This window comes from Python bivittatus, unplaced genomic scaffold, assembly GCF_059951505.1.
Source record: "Python bivittatus isolate LINGU-HERP-01145 unplaced genomic scaffold, Pbiv_v1 ctg000470_np1212, whole genome shotgun sequence".
Classification (NCBI taxonomy): Eukaryota; Metazoa; Chordata; class Lepidosauria; order Squamata; family Pythonidae; genus Python; species Python bivittatus.
The window spans coordinates 3551165-3576992 of record NW_028277065.1 but is presented as its reverse complement, the minus strand read 5'-3'; the positions used below and the strand labels follow the sequence as shown (position 1 = coordinate 3576992).

Below are 25828 nucleotides of genomic sequence, written 5' to 3'. Positions count from 1 at the left end.
CTAGAGGGTTCCATAACACTGTGCCAGTGTTTTCTTTGTGCATTAGAAAGGAGGCCAAATCTAATGACAGAGGTGGTAATGAGAAGTACGTAGATAACCTAAAAGAAAATATGAAGTAGCTATTCAAAAAAAAAAAATCTCAGAAAGGAAAGAGAGGAAAGGGTAAGGAAGAAACTCAGTGCTGGCTGGGGAACTCCAGGAGTTGAAGTCCACCCATCTTACAGTTGCTAAAGTTCAGAAACACTGATCTAGTCAATTCCAGGCTCTGTCTTGCAAATGACAGTAGATCAAAATTTATTAAGAAAGTACTGAGTAGTTAGATTACTGAAGAGCAGAACTTGTGCATAATTCAAAAGTTGTTGTTACTCTTTAAAGTGAGCTCAAAATTAGTTGGCAAATTGTAATAAATATCCTTAAAAATAGTAGCAGCAATTAAATTTTTCAATGCACAATTTAAAAATAACAGAACCAGATAATGTTCACTTTGTTAAGCAAATGTATATACTTCTTGAAACTGCTACATAGATGTGGTTTTTTCAATCCCTAAACGTTCATCAAAAGGAGACCCCCAAAAAGATTTTGACTATAAACACAATGCATAGAACAAGAACAAACATTAACTATCCAAATATTTTAAAATCCAGTTCTCACAACCCAACCAACATGATCAAATGTCACCTCTGATGTTGATTCAGTGCATGTGTAAAACAGTGCTTTGTCTCATTAATATGCTTTACCTACTATAATTGATTCAGCCAACACAGAGAATTTAAAGGGAAGCTAAATCAAGCCAGCCATATTTGCAAACAAGGAACAATTTTACTCCTTCGGAAAAAAATGAACAAGAAGAATTTTAGTAACACAGAACATTCCCTGTCTGTGCTTCAGTTTTTACTGCTACTCCCCAAAGGGTAAATGTACTTTTCACTCTTTGCTTTTGAAATGAGTAGAAAATGTGTAAAATATCAACCAGGTATGATAAGTCATCACATGCATCCTAATGTTTCATACTTTCGGTGTTCACAAGTTTCTCATCTAGTTTTGTGACAATGCCCCACGCATTTTATTTCCTTCTGGGCAAATACATTATTCTCCAACATTGTTCTCTTCGTTGCCCTTTTGACCTCCTTATTTCTCAAGCTATAGATAAAAGGTTTAAGATGGGTGTGATGATTATGTAGGAGAGGGAGAGGATCTTCTTTGTATCCAATGAGTACTTGTACTTAGAGAAAAGTATATAGACCATCAACAAAGAATTTGCTCCCATATTGTTGGAATCAGAATGGCTTATCATCATCATCATCATGGGAAAAGTTGACATCTTTCTCTTCTTGCTGAAATTCTTTTAATAGAGGAGAAAGTTGCTAAAGCAGGATTTAAGTTCTTACCTTTGCCACTCTTAATAGGGTCAATTTAGTAGCATCTTACATCAGAAATGTATGCACTCTTCCAGAACAGGAGAAAAAGAGAAAGTAATTCATCTGCTTTTATACTATAATTTTTATTCAGACACTTGTTTTGAGTATATTACTCCCATTTTTCTGAAATTCCCAGATTACATGGATTGGTTGTACATATCTGTGAAAGAGATATAACATTATCTCATAAAGATAACTGTATTACAATGTTGTAAAATTCTGTATGAGAGTTTGAGTTATATATGAGAGTTGATTTATCATCTACAAAAGTCCCAGCATTGTCTTGCAAATGGTAATTGAGCAGAATTTCATTCTTATTAGGAAACTATTGAGGAATTTGCAAGGATAAATTCAGAAACCTACTCTTCTTGTACTAATTGATGTCTATATTTTATTGCTTCTTTTGCTTTTATTGCACTGCTGTCTATAATAAGCATTTGAAAGTACCAGAAGCAGAAACTGCTTTTAATAGCACAAGTAGTTGTGATAGCACTGCCCATTTGGAAATTGAAACTTAGGGTTTTATGTGGCAAAGGCATGCATTTTTACAGGCACCTCAGAAACAGGAAGGCCAGAAATCCAGGATGGTGTCCGAACTTCAGATTGAAGTTATCTTCCTTATACATGTCAAAATTACACATTCACAGAAATGGGAAGGGCCTTGTTTATGGCTCTATCACATTGGCTCCCCTCTCAATACCAGTTCATTCTAAGTCTTAATGCCCGCCTTTTCCAAACTTTTTTTCCCCCTGAAAATAAATCTTTTCTGTATCTATCCCATTTACATCTCTTTGTTTCATAGAATGTCAATTGTTTCTTTTGTATTCAGTGTTACCCTGAAAACTACTGAAAGCTACTTCTTACTTGACTGCTTCTTCTAAATCAGTGTTTTTCAAACTTGGCAACTTTACAATGTGTGGACTTCAACTCCCAGAATTCCCCAGTCAGCAATTCTGGGAGTTGAAGTCCACACATCTTAAAGTAGCCAAGGTTGAGAAACACTATTCTAAATAGAGCAGGGGGTGAGACACTAGTTGCTGTCATTTTTTAATTTTTTTATTTTGGGTCACTCCTACTTATTTCATCACTCAAGAATGTACAGGCATTTGGAAGTGTGAATTCAACCCTCTGAGAAAAAAAATTCAGCCAGAATATCATCAGCACTTGCTTTTGATGTAATTTCGTTTGTCATTCCACTTATAATGACTGCATTTCAGGGACTGATTCAACTTTGAAAGTCTATGGTTTGGAATGAGTCTTTAAATTGCTTTGATGTGAGTAGGTCTTGAGTTCCAATTAACTTAAGCCCCATTGATTACACTCAGTATAAACCACTACACTCAGTATAAACCACCACTTGGATCCAACTGTATCCTTATGTTGTGATTATTTGACAGTTTTTAATCATTCATATTCATTTCATTTTAAATATTTTCATTTTACATTGTAACAGTCTTTTGTTAAATGTTAAATTTTTAGTAACTGAAATCCCTTCAGGTTAATGATTGTTTTTAACTAAGCAAAAAACCAACTATTATAGCACCAGTACCACTGAACTGAGTTTTAATACTGGTTTTCATATAGTTATATGCTTGCTGTTTTTGCTTATATTTTTATTGTTCTTGTTATTTTTAATTGTTGTGAGCTCCTAGAGTCACATATGTGAGATGGGTAGCTCTACAAATTGAATAGATAAATAAATAAATAAATAAATAAATAAATAAATAAATAAATAAATGACTTCCGTGAGAGATAATGATCTTATTTCTTTTGCAAAAGTTTCTCAGCTAAGCTTATTTTGATTGAGATTGGTTGAAATAAAGCAGCATCTTCTTGCAACGTTAATAGAGAAAAGAACTTGTACATATCTTTGTTCATTTTTTAGTAATTTACAACTGTTTTATCGTGTCATAAATGCATTGTTTAAATTGAGTTGAGAAGTAGTAGGCAGAGTGTAATAAACATCCTAAACAAATAGTAGCAGCAGTTGCAAATACATAAAAAATAATTTAAAAATTAACTAACCATTTGGTTCGGTTTGTTAAACAAATGTATACTTCTTGAAAGAGCACAAAGATATGTGCCATTAGTCAATTTTTGAATCTTCAGCAACATTCAAAAATTGTTTTGTAATAAAATATTCAAAACAATTTTAGGGTTCCAACTTTACATAGAACAAGAACAAATATTAGTGCTCTGAATATCATCAAACTCCAATTTTCACAGTCCAACCAGTATGGCTATATATGCTACCTCTGATGTTGATGAGTAGTTCAGAGCATGTGTGAAACAGTTCTTTGTCTCATTAATATAATTTAAATATTGCAATAATTTGAGCCCTAAGGGATAATTTACAACAAAAGAAAACCAAGCCAGTTATATTTGCAAGAAAATCTTTCAGGGAGAAAAAAATAAGAGCAGAAAACGAATTACATAAAGATAAATCTTTGTGCTTCAGTTTTCACACCTAACTTTCTAAATAGCTAACTAATTTTTTCATTTTTTTCTTTTCAAAATAATTAGAAAATGGGGTAAACAATAAAATGGGTATGCTAAAGGCACTTTACAAATGCTAATATTTCATTGTTTTGGTATCTAGTTCTGTGACAATGGCCCAATAGGTTTTATTTTCTTCTGGGCAAATATTCTCTGATGTAATGTCATCTTCACTGTACCTTTGATCTTGTTTCTCAAACTAGAGATAAAAGGGTTTAACATGGGAGTGATAACTGGGTGGGAGAGGGAAAGCAACTTCTTTGTCTCTGGAGAGTAGTTGGACTTAGGGTTGAAGTAGGTAGATGTAGCTGTGCCATTAAATAAAGTAAGCACCAGAAGATGAGATGACACCCTTTCCTGGATCGGGATGCCCTTCGAGCAGTCACTCATGCCCTTGTTATCTCCCAGATAGACTACTGCAATGCGCTCTACATAGGGCTACCCTTGAAGACTATCCGGAAGCTACAGCTGGTCCAGAATGCAGCTGCACGGGCTATTCTTGGAGCCCCAAGAAGGGCCCATATAACACCGTTGTTCCGCAAGCTGCATTGGGTACCAGTTTGTTTCTGGGTCCAATTCAAGGTGTTGGTTATCACCTTTAAAGCCCTACATGGCATGGGACCAGGTTACCTAAGGGACCGCCTCTCCCCTATGTCTTCAACCCATCCCACCCGATCACACAGAAAGGGCATGCTTCGGACCCCCTCAGTAAAAGAATTCCATCTAGCGGGGTCCAGAAGGCGGGCCTTCTCTGTGGTAGCCCCCGCTCTTTGGAATATTCTGCCCCCGGAGGTGCGATTGGCCCCCTCACTCCCGGCCTTCCAAAGGGCCTTGAAGACCTGGTTCTGCCACTTGGTCTGGGGTGGGGAGGGAATACTTCAAGCAAGGGGATGGCTACCCCCGTAGTGGCCAGCTCTCCGCAGCCTAATTTCCCATCTTCTCGGATCTTCCTTTTTTTAGTATTGTTTTAAATTTTGGATGTTTTATGTGTTTTAGATATATTTATAATTTTAATGTTTTTTGTAAGTCACCCAGAGTCCCCTATTGTGGGGGAGATGGGCGGGGGAGAAATCCAATAAATAAATAAATAAATAAACAAATGTGAGAGGAAAAATGCGAATAGCCTAAAACTTATTTTGATATAGGTATATGTTGCTAAATCACATTTAATAATAAAAGCAAGGGCTAGATTGGAGATGACCTGTGGGGCACTGACAGGAGATAATACTTGCAAAACCAGAGCAAACTGTTAAATAAGCAAACTTATTGATGGGGACAGACATGACAGGGACAAAGGGAACAGGAAAGTGTGGTGAAATTAGCTCTGGGGACATTATGACAATCCAAAGAGTCATGATTGTGGTTTGCGGTTTTAAAGGATAAAAAGGATTGCAATTTGGGGGTCTGCACCCACATGGTCAAGCTGTCTCAGTGATGGCTTGCTCCTGTTGGTCTGCATTGCAATGTGTATCTAAGTAAGTACCTTGTATGTTACTGATTGCATTTTATTTTCTTGCTGAACTAACTTTTAATAAAGCTCTTAGAAGAACTTAGAACTTTGAGGTGACTTGTTTTATGGTGTGTCTGTCTCCCGTGTTTAATGAGGTTTTTTCCCTGACACAAAAAAACAGACAAACATGTTGAAAAGGCTTTCTGCCTCCCCTCTGCTGAGGGCATTCTTAAGATGATAATGATGATGTGGACATAGGTGAGCAAAATCAAGATGAAGGGGAACATAATGAAGAGCACAGTAGCTGTGAGAGCTTCAATTTCAAACATGTAGGTGTCAGCACAGGCCAACTCCAGCACTGGGGGACAATCACAAAAGAAATGATTAACTGTGTTAGGCCCACAAAATGGCAGGCTGAAAATCCATGTAGTCTGGACAGTAGCAACTGGGAAACCAGAGAACCATGATGTAGCAGCTAATAGGAAGAATACTTTCACGTACATAATTTCTGGGTAAAGTAATGGATTACAAATGGCAACATAGTGGTCATACACTAAAGAAGGAGAAGGAGAAGGAGAAGGAGAAGGAGAAGGAGAAGGAGAAGGAGAAGGAGAAGGAGAAGGAGAAGGAGAAGGAGAAGGAGAAGGAGAAGGAGAAGGAAGAGAACTATGTTGTGTAGCAGTGCCCATATAGGAAATGGTCTTCTTCTCCATTAGAAAATTGGATAGCATCTTTGGAATGATTACTAAACTGAAGCATATCTCTAAGGAGGAAAGATTTTGGAGGAAGAAATCCCCTTCTGAATTTCTATCTCCCTGAAATAACTAGCAGTAATTACTGAAAATCTATTTGTGAAATCTATTGTTTCTTAAGCATCTAGTTCAGCTTCCCTCTATTGTGCAAACTGTATATTTTTTATACTTCAATAAAAGTTTTTCTTTCTCCTTCCTTCCTTCCTTCCTTCCTTCCTTCCTTCCTTCCTTCCTTCCTTCCTTCCTTCCTTCCTTCCTTTCTTTCTTTCTTTCTTTCTTTCTTTCTTTCTTTCTTTCTTTCTTTCTTTCTTTCTTTCTTTCTTTCTTTCATGTGCTACAGTTTCTGAGCAGTTGTTTTCCCTGCTCTCCCTGTCCCTGATCTGTTGAACTGCAGCAGCATCTAAATTTTTTCTATGTTGGGGAAGAAGAAAAGTTGTATATATCTTTATCATTGCTTAGTAATTCATGACAGTTTCATATGCCAAATGCTAAATAAATACGATAAGCAAATAAAAATAGCAATTGCAAATGCATCATAAATCACTTTAAAAAGTATATAGCTAACACTGTTATATTTTCATATAAAGCCATTATACACAGAACTGGGTTATGTTCAGTTTGTCCCATAAATTTATATTCTTCTTGAAACTGAGCATATACACATCTGCATTTAGTTGTTTCCTGATATTGCATCAGGAGAGAAAAAAGGTTCAAGATTTCCACTGTACATAAAGCAATAGCAAACGTTAAATTCCTGATAAACATGAGTAAGTGCACCATTTTTGGCATTCATGAATAAAAAAATAATATTTCTGTAAAATAGCACATTCTGTCATTAATAAACTTCATCTATTTCTAGTATTTGAGCAAAAGTGAAAAAGATAGAAAAAAACGAACCCAGTTAGATTTGTAGATCAGGTCACTTATGAGTTGTTATGGAAAACTTAACAAGAAAAAGAGAGAGAAATACAAGAAGACAACTCCTTCTCCTTGCTTCAGTGTCCCAGGAGTGATTTTGTGAGTGGTTAAAGTACATATCACTCTTTGCTTTTAAAAATATTAGAATATTGGTAAAATTTAAACTAAATATAAGAAAGTCCCATTACACATCCTAATCTTTTGTTTTATGTCAGTGGCCAAACAAATTTTATTATGTTTTGGGCAAAAATTTACCAGCATAGTGTTCTTTTCATTGCCTGTTTGACCTCCTTGTTTCTTAGACTATAGATAAAAGGGTTTAACATGGGTGTGATGACTGTGTAAGAGAGGGAGAGGATCTTCTTTGTATCTGGCGAGTACTTGGACCTAGGGTTGAAGTAGGTAGATATGGCTGTGCCATAAAATAAGGTAACTACCAGAAGATGAGATGAACATGTTGAAAAGGCTTTTTGTCTCCCCTGTGCTGAGGGCATTCTTAAGATGGTAATGACGATGTGGACATAGGTGAGCAAAATCAAGATGAAAGGGAACAATGAAGAGCACAGTAGCTGTGAGAGCTTCAATTTCAAACATGTAGGTGTCAGCACAGGCCAACTCCAGCACTGGGGGACTATCACAAAAGAAATGATTAACTGTGTTAGGCCCACAAAATGGCAGGCTGAAAATCCATATAGTAGAGACAGTAGCAACTGGGAAACCGGAGAACCATGATGCAGCAGCTAATTGGAAGCACACTTTTCTGTCCATAATTTCTGGATAACGTAAAGGATTGCAAATGGCAACATAGCGGTCATACGCCATCGCCGCAAGAAGACAGCACTCAGCTGCACCAAAGGAAAAAAGGAAATACATTTGTGTGGCACAGCCCATATAGGAAATGGTCTTCTTCTCCATTAGAAAATTGGACAGCATCTTTGGGACTATTACTAAATTGAAGCAGATCTCTAAGGAGGAAAGATTTCGGAGGAAGAAATACATGGGACTCTGAAGTGCAGGGTCCACCGTAGTGACAAGAATGATGAGGACATTGCCACTCAGAGTGATTGTGTAAAGGAAAAAAAAGATGACAAAAAGAGGCACCTGAAGCTCAGGGTGATTGGAAAATCCAATAAGCATAAATTCTGTAACACTTGTTTGATTATTTCTACTAATTAACCATTTCTCCATCTGCCACATTATTTTGGGATGATTTTCTGATAAAGTTCATCAGTTGCTCTTCTACAAGCAATTTCCTATATTTCCATTGAGCAAGTATTTTTCTGTGAATAAAGAGTATAAGAAATATCCTGAGTTATTTTTAAACATATATGTTTCTAGGGCCAAGGAGAAATAACTCTTGATTCTCCAGCTTAAAGATTTTAAATTATTGCATCTCCCAGCCTATCTTTGTTTTGTTCCCTTATCCTTTTTTTGTAATATGCATTGTTATTTTTCCTTCTTTTGTATCTGATAATCTATATGGCACATTAGTGCCATATGAAAACACACCTATTGCACCTTCTTTAGAATTTTACATTAACATGGATCGCATATTTCAATGCAAATGACAAAGAGGCAAAGGTCCTGATCTGATGTTTGGAGGCTATTATTTATTTCTTTATAAATTATTTATATGGTGTCCATCTCACCACAGTGATTTTTTACTGACATCCAGACATGGACATGTCTATAAGAATAGAGTTTTGGAGAATCACTGTGGAAGGAGTTTAGGGCTCTGTCTAGACTGCTTGGATGATCCTAATGGATAATTTCTGCCAGGGGGGGTGTAAGACCTGTGTAACCCTGTTCAGTCTCTTCAATTTTTCACTGAAAATTAATATCTTTAATCTTGAGAACTTGCTGGTTGACACTGCAGGACTTCCTCTCCATTATATCACAATGTTTCCTGATTTAAGGGAAACAAAAATTTCTAAAGATATATATTACTAGATTGCAAGCCATCTTAATTTCTGGACTAAATATCCAATCTTTGTATATGAATCGCAGTTGCAATTTGTTATATGACTTTCAAATACATGTGAAGATTGTTCTTTTAATGAAATAACAGTCTTTTAAAGAAGTAACTTAATAAATAATTAATCACTAATCTTCCACACATTTGTCACTTAAGAGGGAAAGAAAAAAATGCAGCAGTGTGTGGTAAAATGATTCACTGATTGCAAATGCAGCATTAGATAAGAATTTCTATTGCAAATTAGTAGCAGTCGCCCCTGATTCTTAAGACAAAAGAGTTTGTAGCATCTGTCCCCTTCCCACAAACTCAAACACAGATGCAAACACAACAACAATCACTCCTGCTCTTGGTTTGGAATTTATTCTGTTTCTTAAGAATAGCTGGGTTAAACTTTTTTTCATAGGTTGTCATCATCCAGAGCTTTACATTCACGCTGAAGAACTTTTTGAAGTATTTACTCAGAATACTTCCCTGTTGATGGTTAGACTCATTCAGTAAAAAATACTATAGATGTATGAGCATGAACTTTCCTGCTCTTGGCCATTGTTGTTATCTGCTTTGCCTGCTAGTGTGTGTGTGCTTGTGTGTGTACTGGCCGTGTAATACTTTGCCTTGCCATGTCTCTTTTCTATTCTTCATTTGGTCTTTCTTGAAGGCCAGTTTGGTCTCTTTGGGATTCAGTAAGCCTTATGATGTACTAGCTTCAGTGCTTCTTCACTGTCCTTCAGATATTCTTCCAATGTCCTTTTTAATTCTTCAACTGTCTGGTGTACTTGCCACCTTCCATGTCTCCTCCCCTTCCTTCCTTCCTTCCTTCCTTCCTTCCTTCCTTCCTTCCTTCCTTCCTTCCTTCCTTCCTTCCTTCCTTCCTTCCTTCCTTCCTTCCTTCCTTCCTTCCTTCCTTCCTTCTTAGATGTTCTTTGTACATGATGGTTGAGGTGGCTCAGTTTACTTAAGTACTCACTTTAGTTGATAGTAATGATTTTTTTCCTTTCTTTCTTTTTTTCTTGCCATTATTAAAGCTACTGTTTCTCTATCACCCTTGTCAGTGTTTTCTTGGGTGATGAGCTCCTTTGTTTAAGAGATAATCCCTTAAGCCTATTTATTCACACAGAACATGCTGAAGTTTCTCTCTGAAATAGAATCTCTGTTACCAACACTTTCACTCATTCTTTTTTTTTAATTTAAATTGTGTTCTACTCACATTTTAAATCTCTTTCATTACAGTTACATGTTATTACAATCAACTCAAATTCAAAACAGCATACAGTATGATAATATATTACAAATGAAACATACAATAAAACACAATTTAAAGAGAGACACGGAAAGTATGTTTCTACTCTTACCTTTAAACAATGGTAGGTGCTTGTGAAATGTTAGCATGCTAGAATTCCTTATAATACTTTCCTTAATGCCCAAAGGGATTTGAATCCCACCATGACTTTTAATTCCTAGAACAATTAATTATTTTTTTTAAAAAAAATCATCAAAGAATTATTTTCTTTAAGAAAACATAGAAACTTTTTTCCAGGTATGTTTTACTAGAAAATTATGAAAGCACATATATCTTATTTTCCCAAGCAAGGTAATGAGCAAACTTCAGTACCTTATATAATTAATTCTTGATCTGATTTTTTCCACTTTATTTCGTGCCATTTGTTGCAGGGGTGACCGTGGGGAACAGGACAAAAAAGTCAAGATGGTGTCCGTGAGTCCCCATTTGAAGCCCCACCCCTTTTAATGTGCCTTTCCTTAGTCTCCCTAAATTATGTACAAGAAGCAATGTTTTTATGGAATCAAAATGAGGACTCAATTGCAAAATAATCAAGGCTTTACTGCAGTGTTTATCAGACAATGCACACTGGAGGGGACTATACCAAAGGTTGGTGGGAGACACTCCCCTCCAGGCAAAATGGATACCCTGATATTTATATATTTCTACAAGAAGGGGAAGGGAAAAGAATACATACACACACATATTCATGTGATGATGCAGGCATACATCAGTAAGCAACAGATCTCAAGTTACTTTCTGCTCCCCTTCCTATCTTATCTTCTGTCAAGACAGACGCCTTGTGTATTTGCCCCTCTTCTTTTCTTCTATCTTCAAGGAAAGCAATAGCCTTACTAAGAGGAAGAAACAAGTTAGTTCAAGGTGCCAGATGCCAGGAAGTACTGCAAGACAGATGCCTTATATATTGGGATGTTTGTGATAAGGCTTTGAGATGAGGCTTTTTACAACCAGACCAGTTCACACCAGTTTGATAAATTCTTTACAACCAGCCTGCAGATTCCTTTATATTTCAAGTGTGTTATGGTGATCCCATTCATCAGAGGCCCCTAAAAACTTATTTCTTTCATCCGAAGATGTATTTTCCTCACATTTTAAAGAAAACACATCAAGTATACAGTTCATAAACAAGAAACAGGTTTGCAAACTAATAGACCTCTTCCTCCAGCCAACAGTGACTGGAACCAGCCCCCAAAGAAGGAACAGAACCATCATAAAATGGTGCCCCAATTCCCAACCCCCTCAGCCAGTCCAGAAGGATATCGGGGTTGATGGCATCAAAAGCTACTGAAAGATCAAGGAGTATAAGAATTGATACATCACATCCATCCCAGCTCCAACAGAGGTTATCAGAAAGTGCAATCAAGGCTGTCTCCATACAAAATCCCAGCTTAAAACCCAACTGAAACAAGTCTATATAAACCACATCCTCCAGCGTCCTTTGCAACTGCAGGCTGATCACCTTCTGAAAAACATTCATGCAAAAGGGAAGGTTGGAGACAGGATAATAATTATCTAAAATTGTTGCAGCCACTGCTGGCTGAAGGCTGCTACCATAATATGGACCCAAATTCAGGTCACCTCCCTGGCTTCCTGTGAGGGACCTAGTCCAACAAACAGGTAGCCAAACTAACAGCATAAAGAACATGTCCATTTCCTCAAGTCACTGACTCAAAGTCATCCCAGATTATACCACAAGACCAAACCCCAGGAACCTCAGATGAACCTGCCCTGTCAAAGTCCAACTCAGTGTGGCTCTGAGTGGTTTAACCCACCAGATAGCTAGAATATTCCTCACATTGGCCCCACAAATAGCCCTGTGGCCCATCTCTGCCCAGTAGGAACTGGATCACCCTAATAGGGCTGCTGGGTGACTTTTGATGGCTGCAATAGGGGTGGATATATTGACATTGACATGGGAGGGGCACAATATTGACATTTCACTACCTTTATCACCACATGGACTATTACCCCTCTTTGGTCAGACTCACTCTGCATCTTCCTCCAACAGTACTTCATCTCCTGGAGATCCTCAGTAAACCTAGATTACTGAGATTAGAACACATAGGAGTGATGTGGGCTAAAGGCCCAGACACCGGCCTATTCTAAGCAACAACTAAGGACACTACCAAACCCCTGACAAGATCTTCAGAAAGAAAACTCAAGCTCTCTTTGGAACCCTGTTGGGTCCATCACCTGGGAGGCTGAATATATGGCTATATCTCCCTCTGGAAGAGGGTGACACCAGTGAGCTGGAAAGCAATCAGACAATTATCTGCCCATGGCAACAGGCTAATGTCAATGTTCTCCTCTACCAGATCATGTTGGAACTTCCCCAAGACAAAAACAATAACTATTGTGAGCTCCCCCACTCACACACACATATCTGTATGTGTTGGGCAATTGCTGACTTGGGACAAATCCATAGTTGCCATAAATGGCACAAATTCCTGACCTGCTCTGGACTCAATACCACAAGGTAGCAAATTGAAATTCCTGATCACCAATAAACTTGAGGTCTCTGTCACCAGCAGCATTGGAATCCAGCAGCTTAGGGAGGGATGACAGTGGGCATCAGAGAGTGTGGTAGACCAGCAGCAATCCCAACTGTTCCTTAGAGCTCACCTTCAACCAGAGCACCTCATATCCAGTTATCTGCAGAGCACAGACTCTGAGAACCTTCAAAGATAACAACAGCACCAGACAGTGGAACCACTTTTAAACAATAGATCCAGTGTCCCCAAGTGTGGCCCAACCCTTACCTCCCCCATGCCTCCCTCTGCCTGTCACCATCAAGATGGTCCTGCCTGCTCCCTCAGCTCCCCCTGGGCTACTCTTACCCCTTGCTTCCCCCTTCCAGGTCAAATAACACATAAATAGTCTCCCCTACCACACACCAACTAAACAGACTCCCAGGAGTCCACCCTGGTAGCCCACTCTACAGGGAATTTGACTACCTCTGGCTGTACCTGCCCAAGCCCTCGGCAGCTTCAAGGAGGCCAAGCCCATGCAGGGAAGAGTACCCAGGTCCCACCCACCTCCTCCACCCCTAGGAAATGGGGAAAATCTCTCCCTAAGTTGGAAGCAGCCCAGGAGACAGCACCCATGCACCAACCAATGCATTTCAGGAGGCCCAGTCAGCCACACCCCCATAGGCCAAATGTTTTGGGGGGATGATTGATCAAAAGCTGCTAACTGCAATCTTAATACACATCACCATGGCCTCGAGCCCCTGCACTGTGGTGTCTTATGCCTTCTGAGGATGCCACCATGACTCCTGTGACCTCTGCAGTCTCTGTCACCCTCATGGCCTCCACAACTTTGAGCTCCACACTTCTATGTGTCTTCTGGCCTCCAAGCCAGAATTTTATTGCTTGTCACTGTTTATTTTGCTTTTATTGCACCACTGTCTATAATAAGTATTTGAAATTTTCAGACATATAACCTGCTTTTAGTAGACTAGTATTATGATACTACTGCTCATTTAGATATTTCATGTGGCAAAGATGTGCATTTGTACAGACACCTCTGCAGTGGGAAGACCAGAAATCAAGGGTAATGGCTGAACCAACAGACTGGAGTTATTCCATTTGTATATGTGAAAATTGTGCATGCATTCAAATCAGAAAGGGTTTGTTCATGGTCCCACCATATTGCCCTTTTGTCCCCACCCTCACCCCCAATACCACTGCATTCTAAGTGTTAATGGCTTCCTTTTACCAGATGTTTAACCAGAACATTGACAGTTTCTTTTGTATTCAGTGTTATTCTATTTCTTCCTTGACTGCTTCTTCTAAATAGACTGAAAAGATGAGACATTATTTGAAGTAGTTGCTGTCACTTTGGTTTATCACTCCTACTTGTTTTCTCATACAGCAATTGTTCTCAAGTATGAATCTTTAAAAATGCAACCATTGACAAAGACTTCTCAGCCAGGGTATCTTCAGCACTTGCCTTTGTATCAATTTTATTATCATTCCCTTTAGAATCACAGCATTTCAGGAGCTGATTCGACTTTGGAAGGCAATGGTTTGGACATAGACTTTGAATTGAGGCATGGAATGGGTCTTGAGTACTAATTTGCTTAAATCCCACTGATTTCAGTGACCCCACACTCAGTATGAACAACCATCTGGATCCAACTCCATTCTCATCAGATTATTATAGATTTGCTGATAGTCAATTTTTCAATGTTCTTCAAGGACAGCAAAAGATAGGTATACATAAAATTATACTATACACAAAAGAACAACATTCATTCTCCAAATATTGTTAAATTACAACTTTCATAACCCAATCAGCATGATTAAATATGCCATCTCTGATATTGATGAAGAATTTAATGCATGTGTGAAACAGTGCTTTGTCTCATTAAGAAACTTCATCTATTGCAATCATTTGAGCTAAGATGGAAAATTTAAGAGGAAACATAAGAAAGCCAGTTATATTTGTAAAAAATCCACGATTCTTAATTAACAAGATGAAAATTAACTATTTGAAGAGGATACCACAAGAAAACATTGTCCACATCTTTGCTTCAGGTTTCCCTGCAGAGTCTGAAAATGGTTGAATGTTCAGTATATGTTACTCTTTGTTTTTGAAAATGATTACAAAATAGATAAAAAGAAAAAATTAGGCATAATAAATCCTTTTATTTCACACATCCTAATATTTCATTTTTCAGTGTTCACAAACATGTGATCTAGTTTTATTACAATGTCTCAACAAGTTTTATTTTGTTCTGGGCAAATATTCTCTGATATAATGTCCTTTTCATTGCACCTTTCACTTCCTTGTTTCTCAAACTGTAGATAATAGGGTTTAACATGGGTGTGATGACTGTGTAGGAGAGGGAAAGGAATTTTTTTGTGTCTGGAGAGTACTGGGACTTAGGGTTGAAGTAGGTAGATGTGGCTGTGCCATAAAATAAAGTAACCACCAGAAGATGAGATGAACATGTTGAAAAGGCTTTATGCCTCCCCTCTGCTGAAGGCATTCTCAAGATGGTAATGATGATGCATATATATGTGAATAAAATAATGAGGAAAGGAAACACAATGAATATCACAGTAGCTGTGAGAGCTTCAATTTGAACCATGTAGGTATCAGCACAAGCCAATTCTAGCACTGGGGGACTGTCACAAAAGAAATGATTAACTATATTAGGCCCACAATATGGCACACTAAAAACAAATATGGCAGAGACAGTAGAGTTAGGGACACCTAAAAGCCATGATGCAACAGCTAGTTGGAAACATACTTTTCTGTTCATAATTTCTGGATAACGTAGTGGATTGCAAATGGCAACATAGCGATCATATGCCATTGCAGCTAGAAGGCAGCACTCAACCGTGCCAAAGAAAAAGAAGAAATATAACTGTGTGAAACAGCCTATATAGGAAATGGTCTTCTTCTGCAGAAGAAGATCTGCTAGTATCTTTGGAACTATTACTGAATTGAAACAAATATCTAAGGAGGAAAGATTTCGGAGGAAGAAATACATGGGACTTTGAAGTGCAAGGTCGACCTTTGTGACAAGAATGATGAGGATATTGCCACTCAGAGTTATTGTATAAACAAGAAGGAAGATGACAAAAAGGGGTGCCTGAAGCTCAGGATAACTAGAAAATCCCATAAGAATAAATTCTGTAACACTTGTTTGATTACTTCTTATAAATGATCTTTTCCCTGCCTGTAACATTATTTGGGGTGTGAGTTTCTGACGAAGTTGGTAAATTCTTCTTCTATAAACTTTTTCTTTGTCCACTGAGGTAGTTTCTCTCTATAAGCAGATAATATACAGGCAGTTTTCAAAACAAAATTTGTTTTCCATCTCCTGAGCTAGTTCCTTTCTGAAAGAAAATTGTATAATAAATATCATTAATTAATTTTAAATATGTACTACTACTACTTCTTTCTTTTCTTTCTTTCTTTTCTTTCTTTTCTTTCTTTTCTTTCTTTTCTTTCTTTTCCTTCCTTCCTTCCTTCCTTCCTTCCTTCCTTCCTTCCTTCCTTCCTTCCTTCCTTCCTTCCTTCCTTCCTTTCTTTTTTTTCATGGGGGGGAGGTTAAGGGAAAATAATAATCTGATTAACCCTAACCCTAACCCTAACTGATTTACACAAGAATAAATTGGATATTGTTTGGGGGGTCCATTTTGGAATGAGTTTCAAGGCTGTTAGCTAGAATGTTTAGGTCATCCTCTTGAGTCTCTTACTTTTCTCATTGGGTTTTATAGCCATTTTAATCTTTTCTTTCTTTCTTTCTTTCTTTCTTTCTTTCTTTCTTTCTTTCTTTCTTTTCTTTTCTTTTCTTTTCTTTTCTTTTCTTTTCTTTTCTTTTCTTTTCTTTTCTTTTCTTTTCGAACTTGCTTGTTTGACACTGTAGGGTTCCCACAGGCATTCCTGATTTAAGGGAGCAAAAACTGCTAAAACTACATTAACAGAATAGCAAGTCATCTTTATTTCTGGATGAAATATACAGACTTCATATACAAATTGCAACACATTTGTTACATGTCTTGCAAACATATTTGAGAGTGATTCTTTTAAAATCTTTTTAACTTACTGATTAATTAATCACTAAACCATATTCCACAGGATATTTAACTCAAAATAGGTGGGAAAGGGAAAAATTGCAGTATCAGATGGTAAAATATTTCAATGGATGCAAGTACAGAATGATTCTATCAGAGAGTTTCCACTTTACATCAATTGTTGCCACCTTTGATTCTGAAGGCATCACTTTGAAAGATTTCTCACAACCTTATTTTATTGTTTGGTGTGATACTAGACCTACCATTTGTCTGGTTTGGGTTCTTATTCATAGCCATGTCATCCTTTCCCATCTTTATATATGCTGCCATTAACTAGAACTTTATATTAACCATTTAAAATTAAACAGGAAATTATGTTAAATGTTTAATCAACATTCTTCTTTAAAGACGTACATGATAAGGCAGAGGGTTAAACCTCACTCAGATTTGTTAACTCTTATTTTATACTACAGTGTATATACTATTACACTGAACACTAGGTCAAAACAATATCTGTTTCTATTTTAAAAATAAAAGGTACAGTAAAACTCAATTTACAGATATAGAAAAGGAGACTAAATTTTCATACTTACCTGGAAGCACTGACGGCCAAGTGTGAAATGTTGTGCAGATTAGTACTTTTCATATTAATTCATTTAGTTCCCATGAGGATTTGAGTTCACCTTCCCCACTTATTGCTGCCTAGAACAACTACACAATTAAACAAATATTTCACAATTACTTGGTAGTATCAATTTTTTAATGTGAGTTTTATGTAAGTTATCTCTACTTCTCCATGATTACCTTCTCCATTATTTAGATGTGTTCACATTTCATATGCTGGAGAAGGAGGAAGAGGGGGATAGTGATGATGATGGTGAAACAGAAGGTCAGATCCAAGCAAAATGTAGGAGGATTTGAAAATGACTCTGCCCACTATATCCAAGAATAATTTATTTCTCATAACAAAAAACAGCAAGTTTTAAAGTTTTGGTGTACAGGCCAAACATGTATTGGTTTCTTTTGTTCTAGGTTCAGCTAGATATTTCATCAATTAAGAAATATAAATAAGTCAAATTAGAATTCAAATAATTGGCAATAGCTCTCTCTCTCTCTCTCTCTCTCTCTCTCTCTCTCACACACACACACACACACACACACACACACACACATCCATGATTTGGTTAATTGAATGGCCCAATTGTCAGCAGTCCAAAAATATAAATATAAATATTTAAACTAATGATAATTGTTTTATTTTAGTCAAAAGGTGATTTTATTGGTCTTTTCCTTTGAAAACTCTGGTACATAAGCACCTTTACTACTTAGAGATCCAAAGCGTTATTCTCCTTACAAGGTTCACTGATAAGAAGGGATTCTCACAAAGGTATTACTGGAAGGGTACCTCTGAAGAGCCACCTTTAATTTCTTATTTCTTATTCTCTTCTCCCTGTCACAGTTTCTTTTTCAAACTGTATCCAATTAGATTGACCCAGACTCAAGAGAGACACAAAAGCACTGGACCCTGGACTGGACCGGTGATTTCTTTGTATCTCCATATAAGGGTTGGGGAGATGTTTTATTTTGTAAAAACAAACATATAAAAGTGATATGTGAGTGCTTCTTATACTCTATTCTGTTACTATCTCTATACGATTACTATGATAATGACTATTATAATATATTTTATCCCATACTCTATACCATTACTATTCAATTACTCTTACCTATTACTCTATTACCTATTGCTCTATTATACTTACCTACATACTATGCTCTATACTATTACTAGTAGGCATCAATGTTTCTTTCTTAAGCCTGTTCTGTCTTAAGTCCCCTCTCTCTGAGATTTCTTCTTCTTCTTCTTCTGTTAATGCTCAACATGTACAGCTCTTGCACCTTTTTCACGTTGTGCTTTGTCTTGCTGGGCCTCTGTGCTTCTTTTCCTCTTGTTGGGACCATCCACTCCTCCTGAAGGAAAAAGGTCTTCTTTTCTTTGGCTGCTGTACTCTGCTTGCTGGTGGCTGCAGAGCTCCGAAACACTTGTCTCCCCTGTTCCCCTCCCACCTCCCCCCACACTTGTGTCAAGGTTGCAGCTTTGCTGGCCACTGTACTGTGCTGATATTGGAGAGGAGGCTCAAATGGGAGGGGAAGAAGGCAGCTCAGGGGCCTGCCATTTTGCTTTGCAGCCTGCTGTTCCACACTCCCATGGGAAAACATGCTAAAGCAGTTCCTCTGGGTTTTAATTATCACATTGGAAGCAAATGATCAAGAATTTAATTGATAGAGTGAGTTAGATTTAATGAAGACAACAGAAGACTTTGATTAAGGCCTGCAGATTATTTCAATTCCTGTATTGGTCATTAATTCTTAGTAGGCTCTTCGTATATTTCCCAACTGCAATATTAGTCTGGTTCCCTATCAGTGTGCACAATTACAAACACATGTAAAAATCAAAAACAAAATTATGTTTGTTCTTCCTGTAGGGCTTAAAAATATGTATTCTCTTGAACGCTGTAGATACCTTGCATTATTTTGTAGAAACAATGCTATGAAAACAAATATTCACTTTGAGGTAATGTGATGGAAAATATGGGGCAATTTAATAGAGTGATAACTTTATCATAGCCACTTGAGAGAAGCCTAACATCTAAAACAAAATTAACACAATATGCATATACACTAGGAACCTCATGTTGCGATAACTGCATTCTATGCAGCTCTACCCTCGCATCTGGTTCAGATGTTATAACTGGTACAGAATGTGGTGGCCATGTTGCAGAATTAATCACCAGTTCCTGCATCTATTGCACTTACCATAACACAACCATACTGGCTACCAGTAAGCTACCAGACCGGGTTCAAGCTTGGGGCTATTGATACTGATAGATCAGTCTCCACAGTTATAAATCTTCACAATCACTCAGAAATTTCTGAGGAGGTCCTACTGCAAATACCATAAATTTCAGATTGGCCTGTTATTATCTCTTGCAAATAGGCCTTCTTAGTGTTAATACCTGCTCTTTACAATTCTAGGGAAATTTACTATTATAACTGTTAGATAACCACTAAAGATCCATAACTTTAACTTCTGTGAATGACAGAGGGTTTTTTCTCCTTCCCATTAAATTTTAATCATGTTTTTACCAATAATCATTCAATTATTGATTATGTTTATTTACTGACAATTGTAGTAGACCACCCCCATCCTAAACTGCCTTGAGATATAAGGAGTATATAAGAGATATAAAACTACTCTGCAATATACAGAGACTGTGTACAATTCTGGCTCCACATTTGGATGTTAACAGGTTAAAATGGGTTCAAAGGAGGGTGATAAGAGGATTTAAAGACATGCCCTTCTCCACCTCTGGAGGTTTTTAAGAAGAGGATGGACAACCATTTCTCAAAGATGGTGCAAATTGCAGAGAGTTGAACTAGTTTATGTTTGGTGGTCCCTTCCACATCCATAATTCCATGATTCTATGTTTTCTCAACTAATTAAATTAGGATTTGTTTCTTTGTTTGTTTCAGATGCTATTTTAATCCATGGAGATTCATAGAGGCTTTGCAAAAACAGCAAGAGGATTAAAACAGCATATCAAAAGAACAAAAGAAATAACAAGATAAAGCAACAAATTATGATTGCAATAACTTTTACACCAAAGGAATAAAGAAACCTCAGCACATATTGGATCAAGAGGCCTTCCTCTTCACAGCAGTTCCCCATCCCAAATCCTTTGGATTAGCCAGGTTTTAATGGTAGTTAAGTGCAGTGCTCAGCTGTCAGTTGTGGTTAAAGTGGTATTGGATTTTCTGTTACAAGTTTTAAATGACTTTAGGAATATTACTGTCATTAATTATTTTCTTTTCAGATCAGATTTCCACACAGAGTAGAGATATATTATTATCTACATATTACTATTATTTGATTCTCTGGCATAATAAGTTTCACTACATTCTGTGAAGCTTCCAATATATTTATGAAACCCTTCAGTCAGTTCAGACATGAAGCATATTTCCTTTTCCATTTCACAATATAGGCATCAGAGTTTTGGAGCTTGTGAGCCTATGTTCCCACTATATAATCTCTACAGGTTTAGTTTATATCTCCATAGAGTTTATTTATCCAGATGATATTCACACTAGGTTTATTTATTCTGTGCAGAACACATGTACTACTTAATTGTATACAGACCTTTGGGAACTATAGGGACTAGAATTTAGAAATAGATTCTAATTAAATTTCAAGAAAGAAAATGAGTACTGTAACTGGAGTTAGTTCTCACTGAAATCTGTGATGAAGGTATTTCCTACTGATGTTTACGGAGGAAAGTAAATCTCTTAGGAAGACCTCTAAAGGTGATGAATATTAAGGCCTGGCAAGTTAGTTTCTTTAACATTTTCCTTTATACTAAAGATTGCAGAAGGTCTTGATGAGGTTGTTCTAAATCCTCATGGAAGAACTTGGACATATAACCTGTGTAACTACTGCAGTTCTTAATTCTGGAGAGGATTTGTTCTACATATTGACGTAGGAGAAGAATTTCTTGAAACTAAGGTATGTCAGGGAACCATTGGTTCACAATAGATCCTATGGTATGTTCTTAGCCAAACAGATGTGCAGGCAAATATTTTAACTGGCAATTTAATAGTAAATTAAAAGCAATAATCATCAAGTCATGTTCAGCTCCTGATGACTGCATGGACACATGTAGGGACTTCCATTTACAAATCTTTGCACCATCACCATTTGATCTTGGTACATGCTGTTGATGTTACTCAGCCAAAGAACTCTTTAGAATTTATAACAAAAACATACAGCAGTGTAATTTGGTGTTAGGATATCAGGTGGATAATGGTAAAATTCAAATGTTGACTTAGAAAGAAAGAAGAAAAAGAAAAGCAATAACAAAGTTTAATATCACTGCCGGTAAGGTTAAATAACTGGGGAATTAACAACAACAACAAAAACTTATTTAAAAACAATTATTCACAGATTTGGAAAAATATAATGGCAGATTTTTTAAAGATGGAGAATGTTAAAACCATCTTGGTTAGGAAGAATTGCAGTAATTAAAACAAACATTCTACCAAGGCTTAATTGCTATTTCAAATTATCCCCCCCACCTCAAAAAATGAAAATGTATTAAGTGGCTAGTAACAAAATTAATATAATCTAATAAAAGACCTAGGAATGAATTTAAAATACTACCGGATTCAAACAAACAAGACAGTTTAGCATCTCCAAACTTCAAAATGTATTTGCAATTTAGCTGCCTAGCTGTTTCTGAATAAACAGAAATGAACATTTTATAAGACAATATGCATCAATAAGCAGCATATTAAAAGATTTGGATACAGGAAAAGAATCATCCAGACTTCCCACTGTTCACCTTTTGATTGAATATTCTTTACATGAAGAGAAAAACACAAAGAAATTTGTTCAATGGAGAGATAATACATCATACAGAGTGCAAAATTTGATCATTAATAAGGCAAAGATTAAACTGATGAAGAATTTAGGTATAATTATTCATAGGCAACAAGGTGAATTTCAATGGAAAAGAAATTGAATTCACACCAAATATTATAGTTAGACAAAATTGGTATAAGATATTTTATCACTTGTATATTATTCCAGTATTGATTGACAAAATGATCAGCTAATTTTCTAGAAATGGAGAAAAATGAAAACACCTGATTGGATTATTTTTTTCCATGTTTGTTGGTAATGTTGTAATAATTTAAAAAAATAATAACAGAATTAAAAAAAATAAGGGCTGAATTTCCCTACCAACCTATTTTTTTTTAATGTAATATTACTAAACTTTACATTCCCACAGAGTATACTGAATTAACGTTGTACATGGGAACTGATGCAAGGATAATTTATACTTCCTTTTAGAATTCCTTCTAGTTATTTCTGCAGAGGAATGGCTAAATAAGATTTGGGTATGCCTCAATGTCCAAAATAACTTTGTATTTTAAAAATAAATCTGACACAGAATTTAATTCAATTTAGAAATTATTTTTGGATTACAAATCCATATACAAGCTTGTGCCACCTCCAAAATTTGGGTTCATCTTAGCATAAAGTCTTGAATTGCTCAGATAGAAATTACTGTACCTTAGCCTCATTTTATGGTTTATACTGCACCGATTATTGCTACAGATAATCATATAAATTTGAATTTAAAAATTATTTGTTTTTAAAATGACATAATATATACAGTTATTTAAAACAAGTCAAATTAAATATTGGCAATTTTAACCTAATTCCACAATGTTCGTAAATTCCCTGTTTAACTACTGTACGTTGTGTTTTACATTTCCTTTTTTGCATGTTTCTTTCTCTGTTTTGTTTAAGCATGGATGTCTTTTCTTTTATTAAAAATGCTGTTATATCATCAGCATCAGCATCGGCATCTTCCTACAATCATATGATCTTGGACCTGCCTTTCTGACACAGTATGTTTTTCCTCAGAGGCTGTTATACTATGTAACCTATGTCTTGAAGAAGAGGATAAAAACTGAGCTTGATTTTAAGATGTTTGCATGTTCTCAGTTTTAAAAATATAATGAGTTAACAAATGAAGTCAAAAGAAAAAGAATGTGTCAATTCCTAACTAACACACATTTAACAATCCATTATTATAGCATAATGTAATGTATTGTAATACAATGCAATGTAATATTATATACACACATAGATAAACACATACAGTGTGTGTGTGTGTGTGTGTGTCAATCATTGTGCAGATGGTCTTCTGGTCATATACAAATTCCATAAAATGCAAAAAAGTCAGGGTTAAATGTGCAGCCATCAGGAACATAGAATGCCCGTTCACTTTAACTTCTGCATAGAAAGATGAAGCTCTCTTGAACTGATCCAAGCTCCTGGTAACTACATGGGTATTCTTACGTGAGTTACAATAAGAAGTGAAACTAGAGCAAGCACTGAAATCCCCTAAGTACTTGAAAATGCAAAACATTTTTTTCTTTCTTTCTTATTCATTTTATTATTTTATTTAAGTGTGAACTTTTGAAATAAGAAAAAAAAAGTTAAATTATATTGTCTTCTAAAATATAAACTAAAATGTGAGAAGTAACATCAAAGTGAGCTAATATATCAGATTTATATTAATAGACCATGAATGAATGAATGAATGAATGAATGAATGAATGAATGAATGAATGAATGATATTGAGGGCATAAAAAGTGATAAGCTGAAACAGGCAACAATTGTGTTTACAACTGATATCAACAATTATTAGAGGACTAAGCTCATAGAACTATTGCATTGTTTCTCATTTTGCATTCAGTCTATAATCTAATAACTTCTGGAAGAAATGAACAGGAGAAACAAAACTTTTCAGATGGAATTCATCTTAATTGGATTTTCCAACATGCCAAATGCTGAATTGCTTCTTTTCCCTCTAGTCCTGGTGATGTATATTGTGACAGTGTCTGGGAACATCCTTATCATTGTCATAGTTACAATAGACTCAGCCCTTCAGTCATCCATGTACTTCTTCCTGAGAAACTTATCCTTCATTGAGATCTGTTTCACTTTAGACACTGTCCCTAAAATGCTAATCAGTCTACTGCAGAAGGACAAAAGTATCTCTTTTCTTGGCTGTGCCATTCAGATGTTTGGTTTCTTCTACTTTGGATGTATTGAATGTTTCCTCTTAGCTGCAATGTCCTATGACCGGTATGTTGCCATCTGTAAACCACTTCACTACAGAACCATCATGAACAGAGGCTTCTGCCAGAAGCTGGTGGGTGGGACTTGGGTGATTGGGATCCCTGCCTCATTGTTGCAGGCAGCCTGGATCTTCAGCTTTCCATTTTGTGGACTGAAAGAGGTTAATCATTTCTTCTGTGATGTACCACCAGTTTTGAAGTTGGTCTGTGCTGATACTTATCTATTTGAGATACAATCCACCACCTCTACATTTCTATTTATCATCTTCCCTTTTGTGCTTATTCTTATCTCCTATATTCGTATCATCATCACAATTCTAAGCATGTCTTCAGCACAGGGCCAGCAAAAAGCCTTCTCTACCTGTTCAGCCCATCTCATTGTGGTCACTTTGTTCTATGGAAGTGGAAGTATTGTCTATCTAAAGCCCAAGTCCAGCTACTCACCAGAAGTAAAAAAAATGTTATCTCTATTCTATACAGTTCTCATACCCATGCTAAATCCCATTGTCTATACTCTGAGGAACTCTGAAGTGAAAGAAGCCCTGAGGAGAATTCTGGGATGGAAAATGTTCTCACAGGCTACATAGATGTTCCATTGGTGACCATGTTATTTTTTAATGATGCTGGACAGAACTCAAGTTGATACTGTGATATTCTTGACTGATTGCAAGGGAGAACATCTGGACAATGGGTATCATATACATGATTGGATGGATTATTGTCTGGAAAAAGATGTTGTTTATAATGCATAATTCTCATTGGTCCAATAGAAAGATATGAACTCCCCACTGATGTTTTTATATTGTATCATGTTTGAATTAAATTTAATCTCTCATTAAAATCATTAACAGTTCAGGCTTAGGATATTCTGATAGAAATCCACATATAAATCATTCTTTTTATTTTTGTATTACAACTGAATTACTTTTTGAAAGCTTAAAATCAGAAGTCCCCATATCCATCAGTCTTGTGTTAAATGAGGCATTTTGTTCATCTGTACTTTATGCATATCGTATAATTATTTCAACTGTCCTGAGTAATGACAACATAAAGCCTCCAAGATACATACTACAATAAAATAAAACCTGGGGATGAGTTTAAAAATTGGCTATGTTAACAGTTGGATTATACTGTGATATCTATTTGGTAATGTGTAGGATATGTATTCATAGTTGTACTCAGGTCTCTCAAAGGGTTGATAGAGATGGTGGTTCTAAGCTTCATACTGGCATTTCTGTGTTGCCCTAGATGCAACTTTATAACATTTTCTAGAAATCTGTA

General features: G+C 36.4%; 4 protein-coding genes across 4 annotated transcripts; 1 reads left to right on the top strand and 3 right to left on the bottom strand.

Annotated features, from left to right (window-relative positions):
• Positions 1-4013: 4013 nt before the first annotated feature.
• Positions 4014-6909, bottom strand: LOC148215648 (olfactory receptor 10A4-like). The gene is made up of 4 exons (XM_088143133.1): positions 6862-6909; positions 6032-6179; positions 5548-5917; positions 4014-4266 (listed from the first exon to the last, which is right to left on the bottom strand). The coding sequence occupies exons 1-4, from the start codon at positions 6907-6909 to the stop codon at positions 4014-4016; spliced, it is 819 nt and encodes a 272-aa protein (XP_087999259.1).
• Positions 6910-7285: 376 nt separating this feature from the next.
• Positions 7286-8201, bottom strand: LOC103058815 (olfactory receptor 10A4-like). Its single transcript, XM_015890944.3, is given in 2 exon segments — positions 7286-7583; positions 7585-8201. Coding segments are annotated over 2 exon segments (885 nt in total). The 5' UTR covers positions 8172-8201.
• A 6813-nt stretch (positions 8202-15014) lies between these two features.
• Positions 15015-17634, bottom strand: LOC103058579 (olfactory receptor 10A4-like). The gene is made up of 2 exons (XM_088143132.1): positions 17627-17634; positions 15015-15972 (listed from the first exon to the last, which is right to left on the bottom strand). Exons 1-2 carry the CDS (start codon positions 17632-17634, stop codon positions 15015-15017), a joined length of 966 nt encoding a protein of 321 aa, XP_087999258.1.
• A 6555-nt stretch (positions 17635-24189) lies between these two features.
• LOC103052343 (olfactory receptor 10A7-like) lies at positions 24190-25134 on the top strand. The gene has a single exon (XM_007444359.1). It carries the CDS (start codon positions 24190-24192, stop codon positions 25132-25134), a length of 945 nt encoding a protein of 314 aa, XP_007444421.1.
• The last annotated feature ends 694 nt before the right edge of the window (positions 25135-25828 follow it).